The sequence below is a fragment of the Heterodontus francisci genome, chromosome X (genome assembly GCF_036365525.1).
Source record: "Heterodontus francisci isolate sHetFra1 chromosome X, sHetFra1.hap1, whole genome shotgun sequence".
In the NCBI taxonomy this organism is placed as follows: Eukaryota; Metazoa; Chordata; class Chondrichthyes; order Heterodontiformes; family Heterodontidae; genus Heterodontus; species Heterodontus francisci.
Window position 1 is genome coordinate 16,120,904 of NC_090421.1, and position 21,940 is coordinate 16,142,843.

The 21,940-nt window shown below is 50.4% G+C and overlaps 1 protein-coding gene across 4 annotated transcripts in view; it reads left to right on the plus strand.

Annotated features, from left to right (window-relative positions):
* LOC137358671 (calcitonin gene-related peptide type 1 receptor-like) overlaps positions 1-21,940 on the plus strand; it is a 133,572-nt gene that overhangs the window by 81,226 nt on the left and 30,406 nt on the right. For all 4 annotated transcript variants that reach the window (XM_068024837.1, XM_068024841.1, XM_068024840.1 and 1 more), the window contains 3 exons: positions 3,421-3,512; positions 10,780-10,906; positions 19,097-19,250. In XM_068024837.1, coding sequence (XP_067880938.1) covers positions 3,421-3,512; positions 10,780-10,906; positions 19,097-19,250 — 373 coding nt within the window. The remainder of the gene's footprint in view (positions 1-3,420; positions 3,513-10,779; positions 10,907-19,096; positions 19,251-21,940) is intronic.

Below are 21,940 nucleotides of genomic sequence, written 5' to 3' on the forward strand. Positions count from 1 at the left end.
GCCTCCTGGTCCGTACTTATTACAGTGCGTTGTTCTCTCCAGATCCGTCCAGCGAGGATGTGCGCAGAGTTTTGTGGGAGGACCTGCCGCAGGTCAGCCCGGAGGGCGCCGAAGGATTAGAGGCTCCGCTCACGTTGGCGGAGATGACTGGCGCCCTCCACCAGCTCTCGAGGGGCAAATCCCCAGGGCTGGATGGGTTGACCGTGGAGTTCCTCAGGGCGTTCTGGGACGTCCTGGGGGACGATTACGCGCGGGTCCTGGGGGAAAGCCTGGCGACCGGGGAGATGCCCCTCTCGTGGCGCAGGGCGGTCATCGTCCTGCTGCCGAAGAGGGGCGATCTCCACCTGCTTATAAACTGGCGTCCGGTCTCCCTCCTCAGCACGGATTATAAGATCTTTGCCCGGGCTATGTCTACCCGCCTGGGCTCCGTGCTGGCCCACATGATCCACCCCGACCAGTCCTACACGGTCCCGGGCCGGTCCATCCAGGACAACATCCACTTGGTCCAGGACCTGATCCATCTTTCCCAGAGGACTGGTCAGTCGGTCGTCTTTCTCTCCCTCGATCAGGAGAAGGCGTTCGACAGGGTGGATCACGATTACCTTTTCGGGACTCTGCGCGCTTTCGGACTCGGGCCGCATTTCGTGGCCCGGGTCCGACTTTTATACGCCTAGTCAAGGTTAACGGGTCCTTGACGGCACCCCTTCGCTTTGGGAGAGGAGTGCGTCAGGGATGCCCCTTGTCCGGCCAATTGTATACCATCTGCGTGGAGCCCTTCCTGTGCCTGCTTCGCAGGAGGTTGACGGGATTGGCTCTGCGCGAGCCGGCCATGCGGGTCGTCCTCTCGGCTTACGCCGACGACGTGCTCCTCGCGGTCACAGATCCCGTTGACTTGCGGAGGATGCGCGACTGCCAGCAGACCTTTTCTGCCGCGTCTTCCGCGAGGATCAATTGGGAGAAATGTTCCGGACTCCTGGTGGGTCAGTGGCGGGTGGACTCCCTGCCGGAAGAGATGACACTTTTTGTGTGGAGCACCACGCACCTCCTCTATCTGGGAGTCCACCTTAGCCCCACTGAGGAAGCCTGGCCGGTAAACTGGCAGGAGTTGGAGGCGAAAGTCACCGCTCGGCTGGGGCGCTGGACAGGACTGCTCCGAGTGCTTTCCTACAGGGGCCGAGCGCTGGTCATAAACCAACTGGTGGCCTCCATGCTGTGGTACCGATTGGTCACTTTGGCCCCACCCCCTGTATTTGCCACCAAGATCCAGAAGAAACTCGTCGATTTCTTCTGGGACAAGAGGAAACACTGGGTCTCTGCCGCGGTCCTGAGTCTCCCGATTGAGGAGGGCGGACAGTCGCTGGTGTGCGTCCGCACCCAGGCTGCGACTCTCCACCTTCGGAGCTTGCAGATATACCTGTACGTCCAGCGTGCTCCCAGATGGTGTGCGCTGGCGACGTATTTTTTCCGCCAGTGTCACTGCCTTCAAGACGACACGCAGCTCCCGGTAAAGTCCGTTAGCCGCGCCTCTGAGGGAGTTGCCTGTCTTTTACCGGGATCTATTCCAAGTCTGGAATATGGTCGCCTCCAGTCAGGGTGCTACCCCGCCGGCGGAGGAGAGCGCCTCGGCTGTCCGGTCGGCCGACGCCGGGGACGGACCAGTGGGCGGAGGAGTAGCCGAAACCCTCGGGATGTCCCTCACTGCAGGTGGCGAGGGGGCTCAGGTGTGCGGAGCGCTTGGGGCCGAGCTGACTCCCGCTCGGCCGGAACTGCTCATCGGACCAAGGCCCCGAAACCCTCCTCGGGAGCCGGTCCCGCACAACCCGAGCCGCCTCTCGGAAATGCCCTCCGTGCCATTCCATTCGGCGTGGACGGGTTTCCCATACAGGCTGCTCCTGCACACTCTCCACTTCCTCACCCTTGTGAGCCGGCCGGACACGCCTTGGCGGTCTGTGTTGCTATCTGGCGGTGAGGGGAAACCCCGATGGAGGTCTCTCTATCCCAGAGTGAAACTATCCAGATTTCCTGCAGCTCCTTGCTGTCAAGTAGGTGTTGCTCTGATGCCCTTGTTTGCATGTTGGATGTGAACAGGACGGTGCGTGCTTCTCTGTCTTTGTCTCGCATGGGAATTGCAACTTGGATGTGGGAACAGAAACATGGATTCAGACGCTCGTACAGCATAGAAGAGAGGAAATTGCTGGCTGAAAACTTTAAAGCTAAATTCCTAGCGACTGTAAACATTGAAAATAACTGAGCAGAAGGCCATGGAGGAAAGGCAAATGGTGTGTTAATGGTCTGGTGAAAGACAAAGTGTTAGTGCAGAGAGGGTGTTAATTGACAGAGAAATGAACAGCCCCGGCCCAAAGCACAAACATGAAAAAACAGTGGGCAGGCACATGGTTAAAAAAAAATGATGAAACAAACTAAAATAAAAGAAAAAAGAAAAAATAACTGAAAATAAAAAGGGGGTGCGTCATGCTCTGAAATTATTGAACTCAATGTTCAGTCCAGCAGGCTGTAGTGTGCCTAATCAGTAAATGAGATGCTGTTCCTCGAGCTTGCGTTGATGTTCACTGGAACACTGCAGAGTTCCCAGGACAGATATGTGGGCATGAGAGCAGGGGTGGGGGTGTTGAAACGGCAAGCAACCGGAAGCTCAGGGTCCTGCTTACGGACTGAGCGGAGGTGTTCCACAAAGCGGTCACTCAGTCTCCGTTTGGTCTCCCCAGTGTAGAGGAGACCACACTGTGAGCAGCGAATACAGTATACTACATTGAAAAAAGTACAAGTAAATCGTTGCTTCACCTGAAAGGAGTGTTTGGGGCCTTGGATAGTTAGGAGAGAGGAGGTGAATGGGCAGGTATTACACCTCCTGTGATTGCATAGGAAGGTGCCATGGGACAGGGATGAGGTGGTGGGGGTAATGGAGTGGACCAGGGTGTCGCGGAGGGAGCGATCCCTTTGGAATGCTGACGGGAGGGGAGGGGAAGACGCGTTTGGTAGTGGCATCACGCTGGAGATGGTGGAACGTTTTGTCTTTCAGCACACCATTAACATACCGTTTGCCTTTGTTCCATGACCTTCTGGTCAATTATTCTCTGTGACTTTGTCCTATCAACACCTTGCCTTTTGTTATCTCTTGCCCCACCCCTGCTTTATTTGCTTAAAACCTTTTACATTTCTATCATTTGCCAGTTCTGATGAAGGGTCACTGACCTGAAACGTTAACTCTGCTTCTCTCTCCACAGATGCTGCCAGACCTGCTGAGTATTTCCAGCACTTGTTTTTATTTCAGACTTCCAGCATCTGCAGTATCTTGCTTTTATTTTTATGTAAACATTAGTGATGTGGCTTTGTTCTTACTCACCTTCTACCCGAGAATGCCGAGGGCTCTTTCTAACTTTCGTCTTTGTGTATTTGCAGACAGCATTGAACCTTTATTATTTGGCCATGACTGGACATGGGATCTCCATTGTGTGCTTACTAGTTTCGCTTTGTATTTTCTTCTACTTCAAGTAAGTTTGCATTTCAAACCTTTTCTATGAGGAAAACTGAGTTTCACTAAAATATGTGGATCCCAGACATCACCTTGACTGGGCATTGTCAGGTATTCTGTATCGTTTCATAAAGTTTGTCTCTATTGTACATTAAATCAGGTGCCCGGGCAGACTCAATCTGGGGAGAGCACAGTGGAAGAGCAAATCCCAGAATCAATCCCGGGTTTGTGCCCAAGTGCTAGCATCATGGGTATTCCAGTGGAAATATTTATCAATCTGTTATTTGGAGAAGGAACAGGGTAACACTCAAACCCAGATATACCAGTAGAGGTTGCACTTATCTGGACCTGTGAGAGGAAACTCTGTTCCTCAGACTGTGATGTACAGGAGCCCCCGTGATATAAATCTTTCAATTCTGCCTCATGCAAGAATCTGACTTTTATCCAACATCCACCACTGACGCTGAACTGCCAATGCTGTCCTGGCAACACCACACTCAACATTTACATCTGAAAGCTCAATCCAAGGTTGCCACAGGGGACATCAGCAGCTTCAGACAATCTGCAGGTGACTGATGTAAATCAAAAACAGAAAATTCTGGAAATACTCAGCAGGTCAGGCAGCATCTGTGGAGAGAGAAAGAGAGTTAATGTTTCAGGTTGGTGACTTGACTGATCGGAGCCAGAGTGTACATTAAATTTTCCACAAATAACTTAGAGTAGGATATCCCACTCAATCTAATCCCACACACTTTAATATCCCACCCAGTTAATCCCACACCCTTTAATATCCCAGCCAGTTAATCCCACACCCTTTAATATCCCACCCAATCTAATCTGACACCCTTTAATATTCCACCCAGTCTAGTCCCACCTCCTACACACACCCCACACCCTTTAATACCTCACCCAGTCTAGTCTGACACCCTTTAATATCCCACCCAGTCTATTCGCACACCCTTTAATACCCCACCCAGTCTAATCCCACTCTTCTCACTCTCCATACCCTTTAATATCCACCCAGTCTCATCCCACACCCTTCAATATCCCACACAGTCTAGTCCCTCCTCCTACTCACACCCCACACCCTTTAATATCCCACCCAGTTTAATCCCACTCTCCTCATTTCCCCATACCCTTTAATATTCCTCTTTTCCCCAGTAACTCTCTAATTCCCTTTGAAAGAGTTAATGGACTCTGCTCCAACAATGATTTTTGGTGGAGAATTCCATTTTTCCAGCCTCCGTGTTGTCATGCTCAGAAGGAGCCGTGATGAAATAAACAATGAAATGGAGAAATTATGAAAATAAAAAATCAACTGTAAAACTGAACCACAAGAACATGGACACTTGTAGCACAGACAAAATGGAGTAGCGGTCAGGTGACCCCCCTCCTTTATTGACAATACACACCTCCGTCTGTTGAGGATGAAACTCGTTAACCTCGTCTGAAATAGCTATGGGGAGAGCCCATTGAAATTGAAAGGAGCACCATTGCATATTGATGACTCATATCTACATGAATGAACTAACAAAGGGTTCTGGAGGCAGTCTGACTCACAGCCCAAACCAAAATGAATAGGTGTGAAGTAGCACCATTATAACAGAATGGTCCCCATTCAGACATCATTAGATAGCTATAGTTTCCATATCCTGTACCATTGTGTGGTCACACCAGGGAAGAGAGCCCTGTGACACCTGACAGAGACTCAAATGTGATGGATTTTACCTTAAAAGGTAACTGTTGTATGTTTGTTTGGTCTGCTGCCACCTTAATTAGTCTAGCTTATAGAGATACTTCAGTCTGGAATATTAAGAACATTGATATTTATTATATTAGAACTGTGTACATCTTCACACTAGTCTGTGTGACTCCACCAAAGCCACACTGCATCTAGCTTCAAGTCTCTCTCACATATAATCTCTTACATCATCATGGTGGGCAGGAATCTTTACACTCTCTCAAGATTAACCCCTTCAGACCCTTATATTATATCTCCCCCCAAGTCTTTATCTAAACATATATTTACATACATTCACTTTTTATTTACATACTACCCCTCTCCCCCCAAGTCCCTGACATCATAGATTCAATCTGTCAGGAGGCTTCACAACTCTCCCTGATTGTGTTGTTGACAGATGTGGAGGATTGGTAGTCTTTCTCTGATCTCTTGTGTCTTGACTTGGACGGCCTTCATTGAGGTTTGTAGTACCTGGTTCAACATCTGGTCCATCCAAATGTATGACTGATTGACGACTTTGACATAAAAGAATACGATCCCTCCTATTTCTTATAATACCATCTGAAGTTCTTAGTAAATAAGATCATTGTTGATTCTCCTGTCTCTGGAAAATGACTCCTTCTCTGCTTTGGTCTCGTACACATTCCTTTTGCCCTTCTGACAACATCGGTAGGTTCCTGGTCTGTTATTTCCTGTTATAATTAGGGGTTTATTCCGGTAAGACTTTTCTCTGTCTTGAACTCTCTGATAATCGTAGATTTGTATCCCTGGAAGGAATTTCTTCGGTAAAATCAGAAGTCGCGGCCTAAGTTTTCTTCCCATTAACATTTCGGATGGTGCTAATCCGCGTAACAATGGAATAGTTCTGTAATTCAGAAGTGATGATTGGAATTGTTAATTCTTCTTTAACATTGCTTTAATAGTTCTGACTGCTGGCTCAGCTTCTCCATTAGATTGGGGATGCCTAGGGAAACATGTTAGATGCACAAATCCACTAGTCGCCGCAAAGTTTTTGAAGTAATCATTAGCAAATTGTGATCCATTATTGGACACTATCTGATCAGGTATAGCATGTGTTGTGAAAATTTCTTGTAACGCTCGAATGACTGCTTCAGTTGTTGTTGTTGTTGTGTACATACGTTTAACCTCAATCCATCTTGAAAAGTAATCACTGCAGTCAGATAGGATTTTCCATTAAAGACGAATAGATCCATCGCTAGATGTTCCCACGGCCTGGTCGGGGATTGGGTCAAGATAAGTGGTTCTCTCTGATCCTTTCTGTGAACTGCACGTACATGACAATTTGAAATTATTTCTTCAATATCCTTTGATATTCCTGGCCACCACACAGATGCCTGAGCCCGTGCTCTACATTTAGTTATGCCCATGTAACCCTGGTGTATTTTCTCCAAAATCTCTACCCAGGGTGACTCTGGAATCACCAATCTCTCATCATATACCAGCAAATCATCCACTGTGGTAAAGTGTCTTCTGTGTTCGAAGAAGATTTTCATTCTCTTACCAATAGGACTCTGTTGCAGCCAACCTAGCTTGCAATATTGATGGACATCGATGCACTCATCTTGCATCTGCGCCTAATGAATTTGTTGGACTGAAATAGGAAGTAAAAATTCGTTAATGGCTCTCATCTTTTGCAGCTCTGCCATTATGTCACTATTGCTGACAACGTATCCTAAAAAACGAATAGATGTTTTTGAAAATTCACACTTCTCATTGAGAGTTATGCCTTCATCCTGTAGACAGTTCAAAACCGCTCTAACCCTTAGGTGGTGTTCTTCAATGGACTCAGCATGAACTAAGGTGTGATCCATTTGGCATATTACACCTTCAAGGCCCTGTAGAACATTCAACATAGTTCTCTGGAATATTTCCAGTGCTGACGTGATACCGAATGGTAGACGGTTAAAACAAAATCTTCCAAACGGAGTAATGGAGGTCGTCAGTAACCTTGACTTCTTATCCAATGGGACTTACCAAAAGCCACTATTCGCGTCAAGCTTCGTGACGACGGTACTTTTGGTTAACTTTGCCAAGCTTTCACCCACTGAGGACATCGGATGAACTTCTCATGCCGCAGCCTTACTGAGTTGAGTCTACACAAATGTGAAGATCACCATTAGATTCAGGAACTGAAGCCATTCCCGAACATCACTCTGTAGGATCAGTAACAGGAGAAATGACTCCTATCATGGTCATGTCTTCTGGTTCATGTTGGAATTGCTTCATTAGTGAGTGTGGAATCTTCCTAGGCGTGAAAAGGCATACTGGTTTAGCATCTTTCCGCAAAGTAATACTATATTCGGTCATCAGTCTCCCTAGATTTCAGGAATTCCTCTTGGAAGTGACTCCTGGATTCTTATTGCTTCACTTCTTCCACTTTCTCTATAAGATGAAGGTCAATACAGACTCTTGTACTTAAGAGAGAGAATTCCTGATTCCTTAGAACATACAGTGTTTCTAATATCTGCTTTCCCTTGTACTGGATTGTTGCCAGTAACTTCCCCTTAACTTCCAGTTCACTGCCTCCTGGGTCATGTAACTGAGTTTCTGTTGGTTGCAGGTAATGCGTTGATAACCATGGCTTTTTGTCCGATAAGATCATTACACTTGCTCCGGTGTCCAGTTTAAAATTGGTGATATGTCCATTGACATATATATCTGCTGACCAAAATGCCTGTTTCGGATCATTGATCTCATCAAGAGCATGTATTGGTTGCTCTTCTGATGGAGGTTGTTTAACTTCATTAACCACTCTAATTTTGAATGATTTTTCTTTTGCACCTATGGAGTAGAGATTTTGTCTGACACATTTTACCGAAATGCCCTATTTTCTTATAGTGGAAGCATACTGCTTTGTTTGCAGGACACTGTTCGTGTCTGTGGGTACTTTTGGCACCACATCGCTGGCAGGGTTTCATGGTGTCATTCGTTCCCCCGCCCCCCATCCCCCCAGTGTACCTTCTTTCACAGCCCTCTGGTTAAGGAACTGTACGGTTACTGGATGTTTCCTGCACCAAGGTCTTTCTTCACCTCTCAGGATTGCTCTGTTGTTCTTCCAGACCACTGCTTGTCTCACTGCTGAATTGCTTTGTCCAGGGTGAGGTCTTCTTTAGACTGCAATAAATCTGTTAGGGATTCATCAGCAATACCTACTACAATGTGGTCTCTTATCAATTCTGCTTTAAGATCTCCATTTTAACATCCTTCAACTAGCCTGTTAAGGTCATTGATAAAAGCATCAACTGTTTTGCCCAGTTTCCGAACCCTTCTGTTGAATCTTGTTCTTTCTAAAATCTTATTGCTCTGCAAGTTGAAATAAGAATCAAAAGCTTTTTAAAATTCTTCGCATTTAGCAGATGTCTCATTCATGCCTTGCCTTGCAATAACATAATCTGCTATAGCCCCAATAGAATATAATAATGTGTCAACTTGTTCTGCTTCAGATTGGCTGTCCAATGTGGAAGTTATTCTATATCTGAGGAACCTTTTTTGTCAGAGTGACCAGTATTGGGTTTGATTTGGGCCTTTATGTCTCCAAATCTCTCTGGTAATTGAGCATTTAAGCTCTATTGCTTCATTTAGTTTTACTTTCACTTTTCTGTTCTTCCCTCCAGTATCGGAAGTTTCCCACGCTTTTTCAGCTCTGCGCTAATTCCCGCTATGGCCATTTCAGCCTTTAAAATCTCGCTGCTAGACTAAGGATTACTTCCCTCCTTATATTAAACTCCATTTTATAATGTTACTGCTATACTCCTTTAACACTTCTTGTAGAGAATCGAGTATTTGCAGCCTCCTTGCTTGCTTTTTTTTCGCTCCGGACGCCACATGTAATGGTGCCGACCTCGGATCAGCCCTCGCTATGGACTTTCCTGGTGCTGCCTGCCTAGTGCCATTAGGGATAGATTTTTTACCCTCTTTTTGGGTTGCTCACCAGATCCTCGAATTTTGCTTGGTTCACCGATTCAAAGCCTGCGTGCACTGGACCGGCTTTCTGCTGCTGATTCCCCAACTCTCTGTGTCTGGAGTTCTGGAGCTTTTCAACAGCCTCCTCTCGAGTCCTGCATTGGCTCTTTTTTCAGGTCAGCCTTCTTCAAATTCTGCTTCTGGATGTAGTCTGGTAATAATCCCTGTTGGTCTCGATCTCACTGCTGAGCAACATGTTGTATGTTTGTTTGGTACTCTGTCACCTTAATTACTCTAGCTTATAGAGATACTTCACTCTGGGATAGTAAGAACATTGATAATAGAACTATATACATCTTCACACTAGTCTGTGTGACTCCTCCAAAAGCCACGCTGCATCTAGCTTGAATTCTCTCTCACATGTGATCTCTTACATCATCATGGTTGGAGGTATTCTTTAACTCTCTCAAGATTAACCCTTTCAGACCCCTATACTACTGTAACAGAGAGAGAGAGAGAGAGAGCGAGAGATCAAGCCAAGACCACAAAAAGGCAGTTTTCCAGCCAGAGGATGTGAGAGAGACCAAGCTACACAAAAGAACCCTGCTGAACCAGAACTGAACAACCACTACACCAGAGAAATTACAAAGTGACTTTGAGACTCTCCATCTGTGAAGGTAAACCAAATTCACACTACCAACTTCGGGCTGAATTTTAACCACTAGAACTCTACAACACCTCATCAAGTTCAAGACTACAAACATCCAGGCCTGCACCTTTAAAAAAGACTTTCCTCCCGAGAGGATTCAACAGTATTCTGTAAACCACGAACTCCTACATCACCTTGGACTTTAATTGCATCCTACCCTTTTCTCTCTATCTATCTATTCTTGTGTATGCATGTGCGTGTGTGAGTGTGTGTGGGTGAAGGTTGTAACCATTTCGGGAATTGTTTAAAAACAAATAGTTATCTTCCTTCTTTTAAACCTATGAGAAAACCTGTCATTTGTTTGTTTATTTGACCGGTAAAGTCAAGGGAGTAAAAATTTCATAGGACCTGTTTTCGGCCACCTAACCAAACTGGGAGGCCCGAGGCTGGCCCAGAGTTGGGCCATGGGCCTCATTTGAACATTTCGGGTGTACTGACAGCACTTCGCCTCCAGAGGCAGCTGACCCATTGCCAGCATTCCAATTTCGGGAGGCCCTAGCCCTCAAGTAAGTCCCAAGGAGGTGAAGATGTCAATGGGAGGTCAGCCAATCACGAGCCAGCAATGGCTGTCCAGAATGGTCCTGGCTCCAAAAAACATACATCAGTATTCAGCCATCTAACCAATGAGGCTGCAAATCCTGTCACAGCCACCCCCGTCTCTGTTGGCAGGCTATTTTAGTGGCTGAGGCATCACAGCCAAGGTTAGTCAGTCCTCACGGACTGCTCACATTTTCCAGCAAGCGTCAATTGATGATCATGCACCCAGTGAGGAAGCACCGAGGCTCAGATTGTTAATGATGCACAATTTATACAGCCAGTTCGGCTCATACTGTGAGAACAGGCACGAAAAGCTGTGTCAGCTCTCTCCCGCTAACGCTAAAACACAACCATGTTTTGCTTCTCGTCCTCCAGGAGCCTCAGCTGCCAGAGGATCTCGCTGCACAAAAGCCTCTTTATATCGTACATCCTCAACTCCATCGTCACCATCATTTGGCTGACAGCCGTGGCCAATAATCAGGACCTGGTGGCTCGGAACCCTGTAAGTCTTAACTGCTTCAAAAGAAATTTCAGTTTCGAATTGAGAGCTGGGAGCGAGTCCCTCGGTGACGCACTTCACCTGTGAATTTCTTTGATCTCAAAACCAGTCGTTATGTTCAGCAATTCCCCACCAAACCGCAACAGCAGAGCACCCTGGATCAGAGCAGGACCTTGGTAACGATTGCCTGTCTCGGCACCGTGCTCATTCAGAGCTGATGCACTCTCTCAGAGACACCCGCACCCCCACCCCCTGCGTCCCGCTGCTTTATGAGGGTCTCGACTGCAGTCTAAAATGCTTTTTCGCAAATCCCCAAACTTGCGCTGAAGCTCTGCGCTGAAACGCATTGGCAGCCTCTTCTTCATGTCCTGTGAGGAAGGTTAAAGGTTAACTGTGAGCTGTGTTGCACTGAATCCTGTTCAAAGCCAATTAGGCCTGAAAGTCTGCTCAGGCCACTGATCTGTCAGGGGTACAACAGGGCAGAACCCCACTTGCTGTCCAATTCCACCATCATCCAAAGTCACAGTGTCAGCACATAAACATATTTTGGACAAGGTCCTTGTACCATGAGGGCACAGTTTGGATCATTGCTTCTAGGGAACGGGCAGGGTCATACGAACTGGAGCCAGATTGTACTGAGGAAGGCCCGAGAGTTTCTGGATTTAAGATTCCTGTTCAAAAATCTTGCCACAGGCAAGGAAACCAATCAAACCACGGCTGGGCCTACTTCCAGCTGGCACGCACACTAGCACTGCTTCAGGCTGCTGTGCAGGGCATCAGGGTAACTGATGCACAGTTGGCGCAATTTAGTATGCCTCCCGCCATCCTGTCACTGACACCTCCTCCTCTGCCAACGCAACAGGATGGGGACAGGCAGAAGGAGCATGCAAATGCTTGAAGGGAAAGAGCAGGGGAGTGGGACTTGGCTGTTTCAAAGAGCCAGCACAGACACAATGGGCCGAATGCCCTCCTACTGCACTGTACGGTTCTATGATTCTTTGATTCTAAGCAGGCGATGGCCAAAAATTCCTCCCTCTGCTCCCACTCCGATTGTGTAATCATCACGCTATAAAAAGAAACAAGAATGAACACCCTTTGTGGGTAAATCACTCACAAACAAACCTGTCGTGTGGACATTTTCAAAGAGACATAAATCGGTGGGCGGGCTAAAAAAGAGCTGCAAAATGAGGCTGAGACACAGATATACCCTGGATTTTCTGTGGCCCAGTAAAAGGCAGAATCTCCACCAGCCACAAATCTAAGCAGCATTGTAGGGTCAGGCCAGGGTTAGGGCAGCACAAAGACCTGTAAACCTACAGGAGGTCCTCCGCCTATAGTTTCTCAATAGCCAGGTTGAGATGTCAGTAAAAAAATGGCAGAATGGGACACGTTTAATGGGCAGGAGGGGGAAATCCAGCACCCACCCAACCCAACAAACAGGACAATCAGCTCACTCATTGCCACTGTCCCATCAAACACTCCCAGGGCAGGTATAGCACGGGGTTAGGTACAGAGTAAAGCTCCCTCTACACTGTCCCCATCAAACACTCCCAGGATAGGTATAGCACGGGGTGAGATACAGAGTAAAGCTCCCTCTACAAAGAGAAAAAAATGGGGTTGGCTGCTCTCTGATTGGGAATTCTGAGTGCTGATTGCAGCAACAAGGTGCAGCTGACAGTGCTGCAGTCAGTTGCTGGAGGTGCTGCTGGAGAGGGAGTGCTGAGGAGAGAGCTGCAAGACTTTTTGGACAACATTTGTTGCAGAGGAGGAAAAGACTTTGGGAATAAGGTTGTATTTGGAGGTGGGTGGTCGAGCGCCAGACTTTTGTTTGATTTGGACTGTTGCAGGAGGTGGAAGAGGCCGGAACAACAAAGGGTTGGGGGCTGTACAATTCTACAGGGAGCAGTGCAATTGCATTGAATATACAAGGAAGCTCCCTCCCCACCCTAATTGCCCAGACTAGGCCAGCTGAAGCTGCCTGGCTAAAGAGACAGAAGGATCTAGCTAGTGTCTGGGCAGCTTTCGGCTGACCCAGGTGAAGACCCCTCCCACAACCAGAAGACCGGAAGACCAGAAGTGTTTACCACTCTTTGTACCACCCTTTAAGCAAAGTCATCGCTTGCAGCCTGTCTTTCCCCTTTCCTGTATACCCTCAGCCTCTCCCCAAACCTACTAGTTGTTTAGACATTATTTCTTGGAAACTTTTGTTTGTTTTTTGTTTGTTTTTCTTCCATTCCGGGTGGGTTTGGCTCCTGAGCCCATGGCAAGCCCATCATCACCGGTGGCGGGGCCCTCTCATACCTATGCGGTTGTAGCCTCTGTGGCCACCCATGTGACCCCGTCACCCTTTAAATTAATTACTTCGAGCCATGGGGTAAAGAGCTATCCCCACCCCAATATGTCTATAGAGGCCTGTGTAAAGGCAGTGGCCAAGGTTGTCGGCCCCTTGGCCATTGTGGCAGCCTCAAAGATGTACGGGAAGGCTGTGTTCTTCCTGAAGACCGAGCGGGCCGTGTCCCTGGCCCTGAGTAAGGGGCTCATTGTGGGGGGAGCCTTCCTGCCGGTGGACCCTCCAGGGCCATCTCGCAGCGGATAATGCTATCAAATATCCTGCCCTTCATTCCCAGTGAGCTCCTCCTCCCCCACCTTCACCATCTGGGGGAGGTGAGGTCGTGGATCACCCCAGTCCCGCTTGGTCTTCGGGAAAACAGCCTCCGACATGTCTACTTCTTCCGCCGCCAGTCATTTATGCAGCTGGCATGGGAGGAGGTCATGGATGACCATTTCAAAGTGGAGTTCCAGGGGACGACCTACCCCGTCTTCTGGACCTCGGACGGGGCGCGGTGCCATGTCTGCAAGGGGGTGGGGCATGTTCGTAAGACCTGCCCCAACCTCCCGACTGCCATCTCCACCTCGCCAGCCCAGGGTGGCGCTGCTGCACCCCCTCTCACTTCCCCTACACCTCCAAAAGACATGTTCAGTTGGTTCCGGAGGCTGTGGTTTTCACGGCCTCCGGTGGAGAGGGGGGTGCCCGTCCGAGTGGAAGGAAGGTGCGGACGAAAATTAAGCGCCAAGAAGCGCGTCCCCTGGACACCATGACAAAACCTGAGCCTGAGCTCAGTCCAAGGCGCTCTCCTGGGGAATCCACCTGCCCTAGGGCTGGGCTCAGGCCCAGGGTGACCAGGCAAAAGGAGCAGAGGCCCCTGATGACATGGAGGTTTCTGAGCCTCCACGGTCTAGTGGAAAAAAGAGGAGAAGGCTCCCCTCCACAGAGGTAAGTAAGGGCCCTGAGGTGCAGGGCCCATCTATTGGAGGGGAGCTGTCTCCTGGTTTGGTTCCCCCTGCCACCACCACCATCAAGGCTGCATAGCCTGGGCAGGAACTCCCTAACCGTCAGGATGGAAGGGAGGGGGAAACCCCTGTACATGCTGCCCCTCCTGAAAGAGCAAGTGGAGTCCTGCTTGTGGTGGGCGAGCCGAGGGATGTTCCTGGAGAAGCCTCCCATTCTGCCACTGGGTCGGCTGCCTTGTGTGGAGGGGAGGGCAAGGCCCCAAAAGGACGACCCTCCCAGCTAAAATCCACCACCAACCAGGAGATACTCGACTCGGTTATAATTGAAAATGCTGCCCCATCTGTGGGTGTTGGTGGAGCGGGAGATGGCCTCCTCTCTCCGCCTCCGGTCACGGCACCGGCTGGATTTCCGGAGTCGGGAACTTCCATCTCCCCTGGACCGCTCATTGGCCTGGGGACGGAGGTGGAGGGGGGTCCTGAACTGCTGGCACCCACAGGCTCCAGTTTCACAATAGAACCCAGAGAGGACTCCTCCGCCATCGATCCTGGGGGTGGGATCGTGACGAAGGCAGGGCCAGCTGGCGCGGCCGGGACGTCCGCCCCACAGTGTGTGGTGGATGTGTCGGCCGCTGGCGGTGACGACCCGGAGGAGGATGGGGACTCGGTGTGGGGCACGGAGGATGACCTTGATTCCATCGCCAGTGAGGTGGTGGAGTCCCTCGTGCCTCCCACCGAATCTCCTCTCATCCCCACGGCGGAACTCCGGGATTTCCTCGTGGCATGCAGGGGTTGCCGCAATAAAGTTCAGCTGGCCCTCAGCCATTGGTCGAATCTGGCACCAAACATCCGGTCCATCCGTGCCGCCCTCAAGAAAGCGGGAAAGGACGCGGGTGTGAAACTGGTTGAGAGGCGCCGTTTTAATGTGTTCCTCAATGGGTTGCTGGGGGAGTGGAAGGCCAGGTGCACTTCTGCTCCCAACTCACAGTGAGGTGTTGGTGACACTTTTTAAATCCTTTTGACATGAAGATAACCATAGCCAGCCTCAACATCAATGGCAGCAGGGGGTCTCACCGCAGATTTCACAATCTCTCAGTCCTCAAGGAAGGGAGATACGCGGTGAGCTTTCTGCAGGAAACCCACACCGTTCCGGGAGACGAAGCCACCTGGCTCCTGGAGTGGCAGGGTGGGGTCTACATGAGTCACCTCACCCCTATTTCTAGTGGGGTGGCTATCTTGTTGGCCCTGACTTTTCAGCTGGAGATCTTGGGGTTCAAGGAGCTTGTGCTGGGCCATTTGCTCCACCTCGCCCTTTGCCTGGGTAGCGTGCCGCTCCACTTTGTAAACGTGTACGCGCCCAGGCCCAGCGTGTTGCAAGCGCGCTTCTTTGAAAAAGTGTCCGCTCTCTTGAGCTCTATTGATAGCGGCGAGTGCATCCTCGGGGGGAATTTTAACTGTACCCTCAAGGTGGGGGATCATTGGCCAGCGCGGCCAAGCGTCGGTGGAGAAGTTGAGGGAACTGATCAGCTCCCTCAACTTGGTGGACGTCTGGCGGAATCTCCATCCCGACTCCAGCGCCTTCACGTGGAGGTCTAGAGGAGGAGGGTCCCGAATCGACCGCCTCTACTTTTCGCAGGTGTACGTCTCCCGCGTCTTGGCGGCCTCCATGCGGCTGGTACTGTGCTTGGACCGCCACCTGGTGTGGGTGGAGTTCACTTGGCTCTGCACACGGGCGGGGTCCGCGTACTGGCACTTTAACAACCGGCTGCTGGAGGACGAGCAATTCTGGGACTCGTTCTGTCAATTCTGGGCTGACTGGAGAGGAAGTGGGGGGGTTTCCCCTCCTTGAGGCTATGGTGGGATGTGGGCAAGACTCACATCCATTTCTTCTGTCAGGAGTACGCGAAGGGGTCGACCAAGAGGCGGGAAGCTGAGATCGGGCGCCTAGAGAGGGAGGTGCTCGACTTGGAGTCCCGCCTCGGTCATGCCGTCATGGACCCGGCCCAGTGGCAGGCGTACAAAGAGAAGAAGGGCGCGCTGAGAGACCTGCAGCTCACAGGGTCCCGAGGCGCGTACATGAGCTCACGGATTCAGATCCTGGAAGATTTGGACCGCGCCTCACCCTTCTTCTACTCGCTGGAAAAATGGCGGGGGGTCCGTAAGCAGCTTGTTGAGCTGCTGGCCGACGACGGATCCTCCATCACGGATGCGGAGGGAATGGGCCTCCTGGTCCGTACTTATTACAGTGCGTTGTTCTCTCCGGATCCGTCCAGCGAGGACGCGCGCAGAGTTTTGTGGGAGGACCTGCCGAAGGTCACCCCAGAGCGTGCCGAAGGATTGGAGGCTCCGTTCACGTTGGCAGAGCTGACCGGCGCCCTCCACCAGCTCTCGAGGGGCAAATCCCCAGGGCTGGATGGGTTGACCGTGGAGTTCCTCAGGGAGTTCTGGGATGTCCTGGGGGACGATTACGCGCGGGTCCTGGGGGAAAGCCTGGCGACCGGGGAGATGCCCCTCTCGTGGCGCAGGGCGGTCATCGTCCTGCTGCCGAAGAGGGGCGATCTCCGCCTGCTTAAAAACTGGCGTCCGGTCTCCCTCCTCAGCACGGATTATAAGATCTTTGCCCGGGCTATGTCTATCCGTCTGGGCTGCGTGCTGGCCCACATGATCCACCCCGACCAGTCCTACATGGTCCCAGGCCGGTCCATCCAGGACAACATCCACCTGGTCCAGGACCTGATCCATCTTTCCCAGAGGACTGGTCAGTCGGTCGCCTTTCTCTCCCTCAATCAGGAGAAGGCATTCGACAGGGTGGATCATGAATATCTTTTCTGGACTCTGTGTGCCTTCGGAAATACGGCCCGGATCCGCCTTTTATACGCTGCCACAGAGTGTCTGGTCAAAGTTCACGGGTCCTTGACGGCGCCCCTTCGCTTTGGGAGAGGAGTGCGTCAGGGATGCCCCATGTCCGGCCAATTGTACACCTGTGTGGAGCCATTCCTGTGACTGCTTCGCAGGAGGTTGACGGGATTGGCTCTGTGCGAGCCGGCCATGCAGGTCATCCTCTCGGCTTAGGCCGATGACGTGTTCCTCGCGGTCACAGATCCCGTTGACTTGCGAAGGATGCGCGACTGCCAGCAGACCTTTTCTGCTGCATCTTCCGCGAGGATCAATTGGGAGAAATGTTCCAGACTCCTGGTGGGTCAGTGGCGGGTGGACTCCCTACCGGAGGAGTTAACACCTTTTGCGTGGAGCACCACGCACCTCCTCTATCTGGGAGTCCACCTTAGTCCCGCTGAGGAAGCCTGGCCGGCAAACAGGCAGGAGTTGGAGGCGAAAGTCACCACTCAGCTGGGGGTGCTGGACAGGACTGCTCCGAGTGCTTTCCTACAGGGGCCGCGCGCTGGTCATAAACCAACTGGTGGCCTCGATGCTGTGGTACCGATTGGTCACTTTGGCCCCTCCCCCTGCATTTGCCACTAAGATCCAGAAAAAGCTCGTCTCTGCCGCGGTCCTGATTCTCCCGATCGAGGAGGGCGACCAGTCGCTGGTGTGTGTCCGCACCCAGGCTGCAACTCTCCACCTTCCGTCCCCACAGAGATATCTGTACGTCGTGCGTCCTCCCAGATGGTGTGCGCTGGCGATGTATTTCTTCCGCCAGGGTTACTACCTTCAAGACAACATGCAGCTCCCAGCGGAGTATGTTAGGTGCGCCTCTCTGAGGTAGTTGCCTGTCTTTTACTGGGATCTATTCAGAGTCTGGGGTGGAAGGTGCTGCACAGGGCAGTCCTGTGCAATCGACTTTTAAGCAGGTTCACAGACTCCCAGGCTGCCTGTAATTTCTGCGGCCTGGACGAGTCTGTGTTCCACATATATATGGTGTGTGCGAGGTTGCAGCCCCTCTTTGAGTATTTAAAGGGGCTGCTCCTCAAGTTTTGGCTGCACTTCAGTCCCACGCTCCTGATCTCTGGGCACCCGGTGCGGAGGGGAGTGGGCCGGGAGGAGGATCTCCTAGTCGGTCTGCTCCTGGGCCTGGCCAAGGTGGGAATTCACAGGTCCAGGCTACGGGCCGTCGTGGGGGGGGGTCCATCCTCCTTGATTGCCTGCCCCTCTTCTGAGGTTATGTTCGTGCCCAGGTGTCCCTGCAGAAGGAGCATGCGGTGTCCGCTGGTTTGCTGGAGGCCTTCCACGACCGGTGGGCACCGCAGGGACTTGAGAGCATCATCGATGCCGAAAATGCTATTTTAATTTGAGTTTTTGTTTTATTCATTTGATTTTAATAAAGTTATGTATTTAAAATGCATATAAAGGCGGCCTGAGGACTAAAGGCCCCCTCAAGGAAAATAAAAGGGGCCTAGGGTATAAAAAATGGGGTTAGATCCAGAGTAAAGCTCCCTCTACAGTGTCCCCATAAAATAAAAATAAAGAAATAAAAATGGGATTAGATCCAGAGTAAAGCTCCCTCTACACTGTCCCCATAAAATAAAAAGAAATGTAAAAAAACGGGATTAGATACAGAGTAAAGCTTCGTTTACACTGTCCCATCAAACACTCGGGGGGAAGTCGAGTAAGGGTTAGACAATAACCTTTTCCCTGTGTCCAATAATGTGGCCTCTTTGTTCAGGATTTTTATGTGCAAATGTGTTTAGTTGAAACAGATCCATAGTTCACTTGGAAATCACATGTGGAATATTTGCCCACCCTCCGAGTGAGCCTGCCAATCGAGAATCAAATTGTTGTGGGAGGTGAGGGAGGATTATACTGTCTGCATGTGACCTCTACACATTCGAAATGGTTTCAGGCTTTCGAGAGCCCTGCCATTGGTTGCTGCACTCCACCTTTGCCAGTTCGCAGTCTGAATTTCCCAGCCCGCTGCCTCTGATGTGTCTGTGTGTGTCCTGTCTGCAGGTTGGCTGTAAGGTGTTACTCTTCATTCACTTGTACTTGATGGGATGCAATTACTTCTGGATGCTTTGTGAGGGGATCTACCTGCACACTCTCATCATCGTGGCTGTGTTTGTGGAGGAGCAACAATTATTCTGGTACTACATACTTGGATGGGGTAGGTACTGTCAGGAATACAGTACAAACAGGCATTACCCACATCCTTTGCTAGGATTGGGGTTAGTGACTTGTACATTAAGATTAAAACACAAGATCTTGCTTCAAGCCTGCACTCATGTATCCCCATTCTGGGATTCAAGTGACTGAGTCAATAGCACTGTCATCTCTGAGTCAGGAGGCTGTGCTATGTAGTCCCACTCCACAGTCTCGAGCATAAAAATCAAGGCTGACAGTGCCAAGGGAGGTGCCATCTTCCGGCTGAGGCCCTATCTGCCCTCTTGGGTGGACGTAAAAGATCCCGTGGCACTTTTTGAAGAAGAGCAGGGGAGTCCTCCCTGGTACCCTGGCCAATATTTATCCCTCAACCAACATCACTAAAACAGATTAGCTGGTCATTTATCCTGTTGCTTTTTTTGTGGGAGCTTGCTGTGCACAATTTGGCTGCCATGTTTGCAAAAAGATCTACACTTCAAAAGTATTTCATTGGCTATGAAGCAGTTTGAGGGTGTCCTGAAGATGTGAAAGGCTGGATTGAAAGACAAGTTGTGTGAGGTGGTCAGAGCAAGTGTAGGTCGAATGGCAGAAAGGAAAACAAAAACCATTTCCCAGCTGCAGAAAGCTCTGTCAGGATGTCTTCATTTCCATCCATATCGACCGATCCTGGTAGCTGCTGTGCTTCATAACAAAAGGCCCTCAGAGCTGCTCCCATTCCTGTGCTGTAAACTGGCTTTGTATAACTTGCCCCGTGTGTAAATGCAAGAAATTCTCCTGTACTGCACAACACTCAAGCTGGGGATTAAACCTATCAGTATGACCCCACTCTAACCCGGCTCCAACTCCACCCTATTTCCTTGCCTTCATTGCATTCTGATATTCAGGGCAGTTCTGAGCACCCTCTCTAGGGGGCTGGGAAACCATTGAACTGGGTGTCACACTTCCAGAGGGCACACCACTGATCTAAGAGCAAGGATTTCGAAAGGTTTGCAGAAAGCATGTCTGAGGGGCCAGTGGCACCCCTCCACCCCTCGCCAGTTTCCAGACTCCTCCAATTTGTTGGCACAAATAAGGGAAAGGAGAGAGCAGTTATTTGGGGCTGAATTGGGAAGGAATCAACCAAGCAACAGTCCAAGCCTAAGTGGCAGGCAGTGCCCTGGCAGTCGCTGCCAACCGCAGCATCATTATTCAGTGCTGGCTGACATTCAGTGACCTCACCAGGTAGGTGACATTGGAGGATACAGTCATACTATTTAACAGTTTCACATCTCCTCCCACCTTGCCCACTCTCTGTTCACCACTGTCTACAAGATACCAGAAATAGACGTGGTACTTGGTGACATTTCACACCTCCTTTCTTTGCTCACAGCTTCATGTGAAGAGAAGCTGTGTGGACCTCCCGTGACACACACTCACTCATTTCTGCCCCAGTTCACATCCTATTCAGGAATCCTATCTCACACCTGGGCGCCTGACCACACGATGACAAACAGAAGCCTTCACTCGATTCGCTTTGTGCTTAAAGTAGAAAATGGCCCATAACCAACACCAGAGAACAGCCCTGGGAGGGGAGGTGGAGACGGGAGGTGAGGAGGGGTGGGAAACTCTGTGAGCGCCGCTTGCAAGGCCAGCATTTATTGCACATCCCGAGTTGCCCTTGATGAAGGTGGTGGTGACTGTCATCACAACACAACCGTGAATGTTTCAAATCCTCGCCCTGCTTCGAGGCCAACCAGCCACCCTTGAGCAAGCCCATCATTCACTCTCTCCCAAGCACAAGCCCAAGGTGGGAGTTGCCCAGTGTGACTGAAGGGAGGACACAGGGTGACACACAGCACAAGGGAGCCAGGAGAAGCTAGAGGGGAAAGTTGAGGTACTCGTTGCTGATTGCAGGTTGGGAGAGGACTGCCTTCATTTAGGAAGCCTCAGGATTCAGGTCCCAAAGGTCCAGCATTTAAAAGGATGCTTGTAGAATATCATGTGTATGTACAGGGTACTGGGTACAATGACCCTGATTGTGCTGCTGGGAGTGCCCCACTGTGCTGGAACGCAGTCATCTCAGGAGGGCATGGCAGAATGATGTGTAATGCAGGCTGTCCCCACTCCCCAACATAGGTTCTGAGGTTGATGGCTGGTGCTTTTCTCCAGGGGCCTATAAGAACTACAGTGGCCCTTGTTTCAGGATAGCAGAGGCCCAGCGAGACATGCCGTCAGCTGCGTCTCCTCTGCCCCTGGAAGGGCAGCCTAGTTCTGGCTACTTTCTGCAACATATGCTGGCATCTAAGGGACCTGGTGAGACAGTTCCCACGTCCTGAGGGACAGCAACATCGTGGCAGAGAGAGAAGAGGACCTAGAGGCAGTCGCACCTTCTGACAGTGAAGCTTTGACTGCTGCCACAGACCCTTGGCCTGTGTTGTAGATGGCTCTGCCATGCCAAGCTGAGTTGCCTGCTGTGCTGGATATGTATTCATCATGGTGCTGCCAGGGCAGTTGGGTGGGGTGGAGGGGGGGTTTGAGGATACAGGAGATTAGGATTGAAAAAGGAACACACGAGCAGCGTGTCGTTTATGCCATGATAGTTGTGGCTGAGAGTTATTTCTCTGTCTGTGACTGACCTGTGCTTTGTGGAGACGTGAGGACCAGGCACAGGGTTGCAGTGAGGAGAAAGCGTCCTTTATTAGGGCTCCCTGCAGA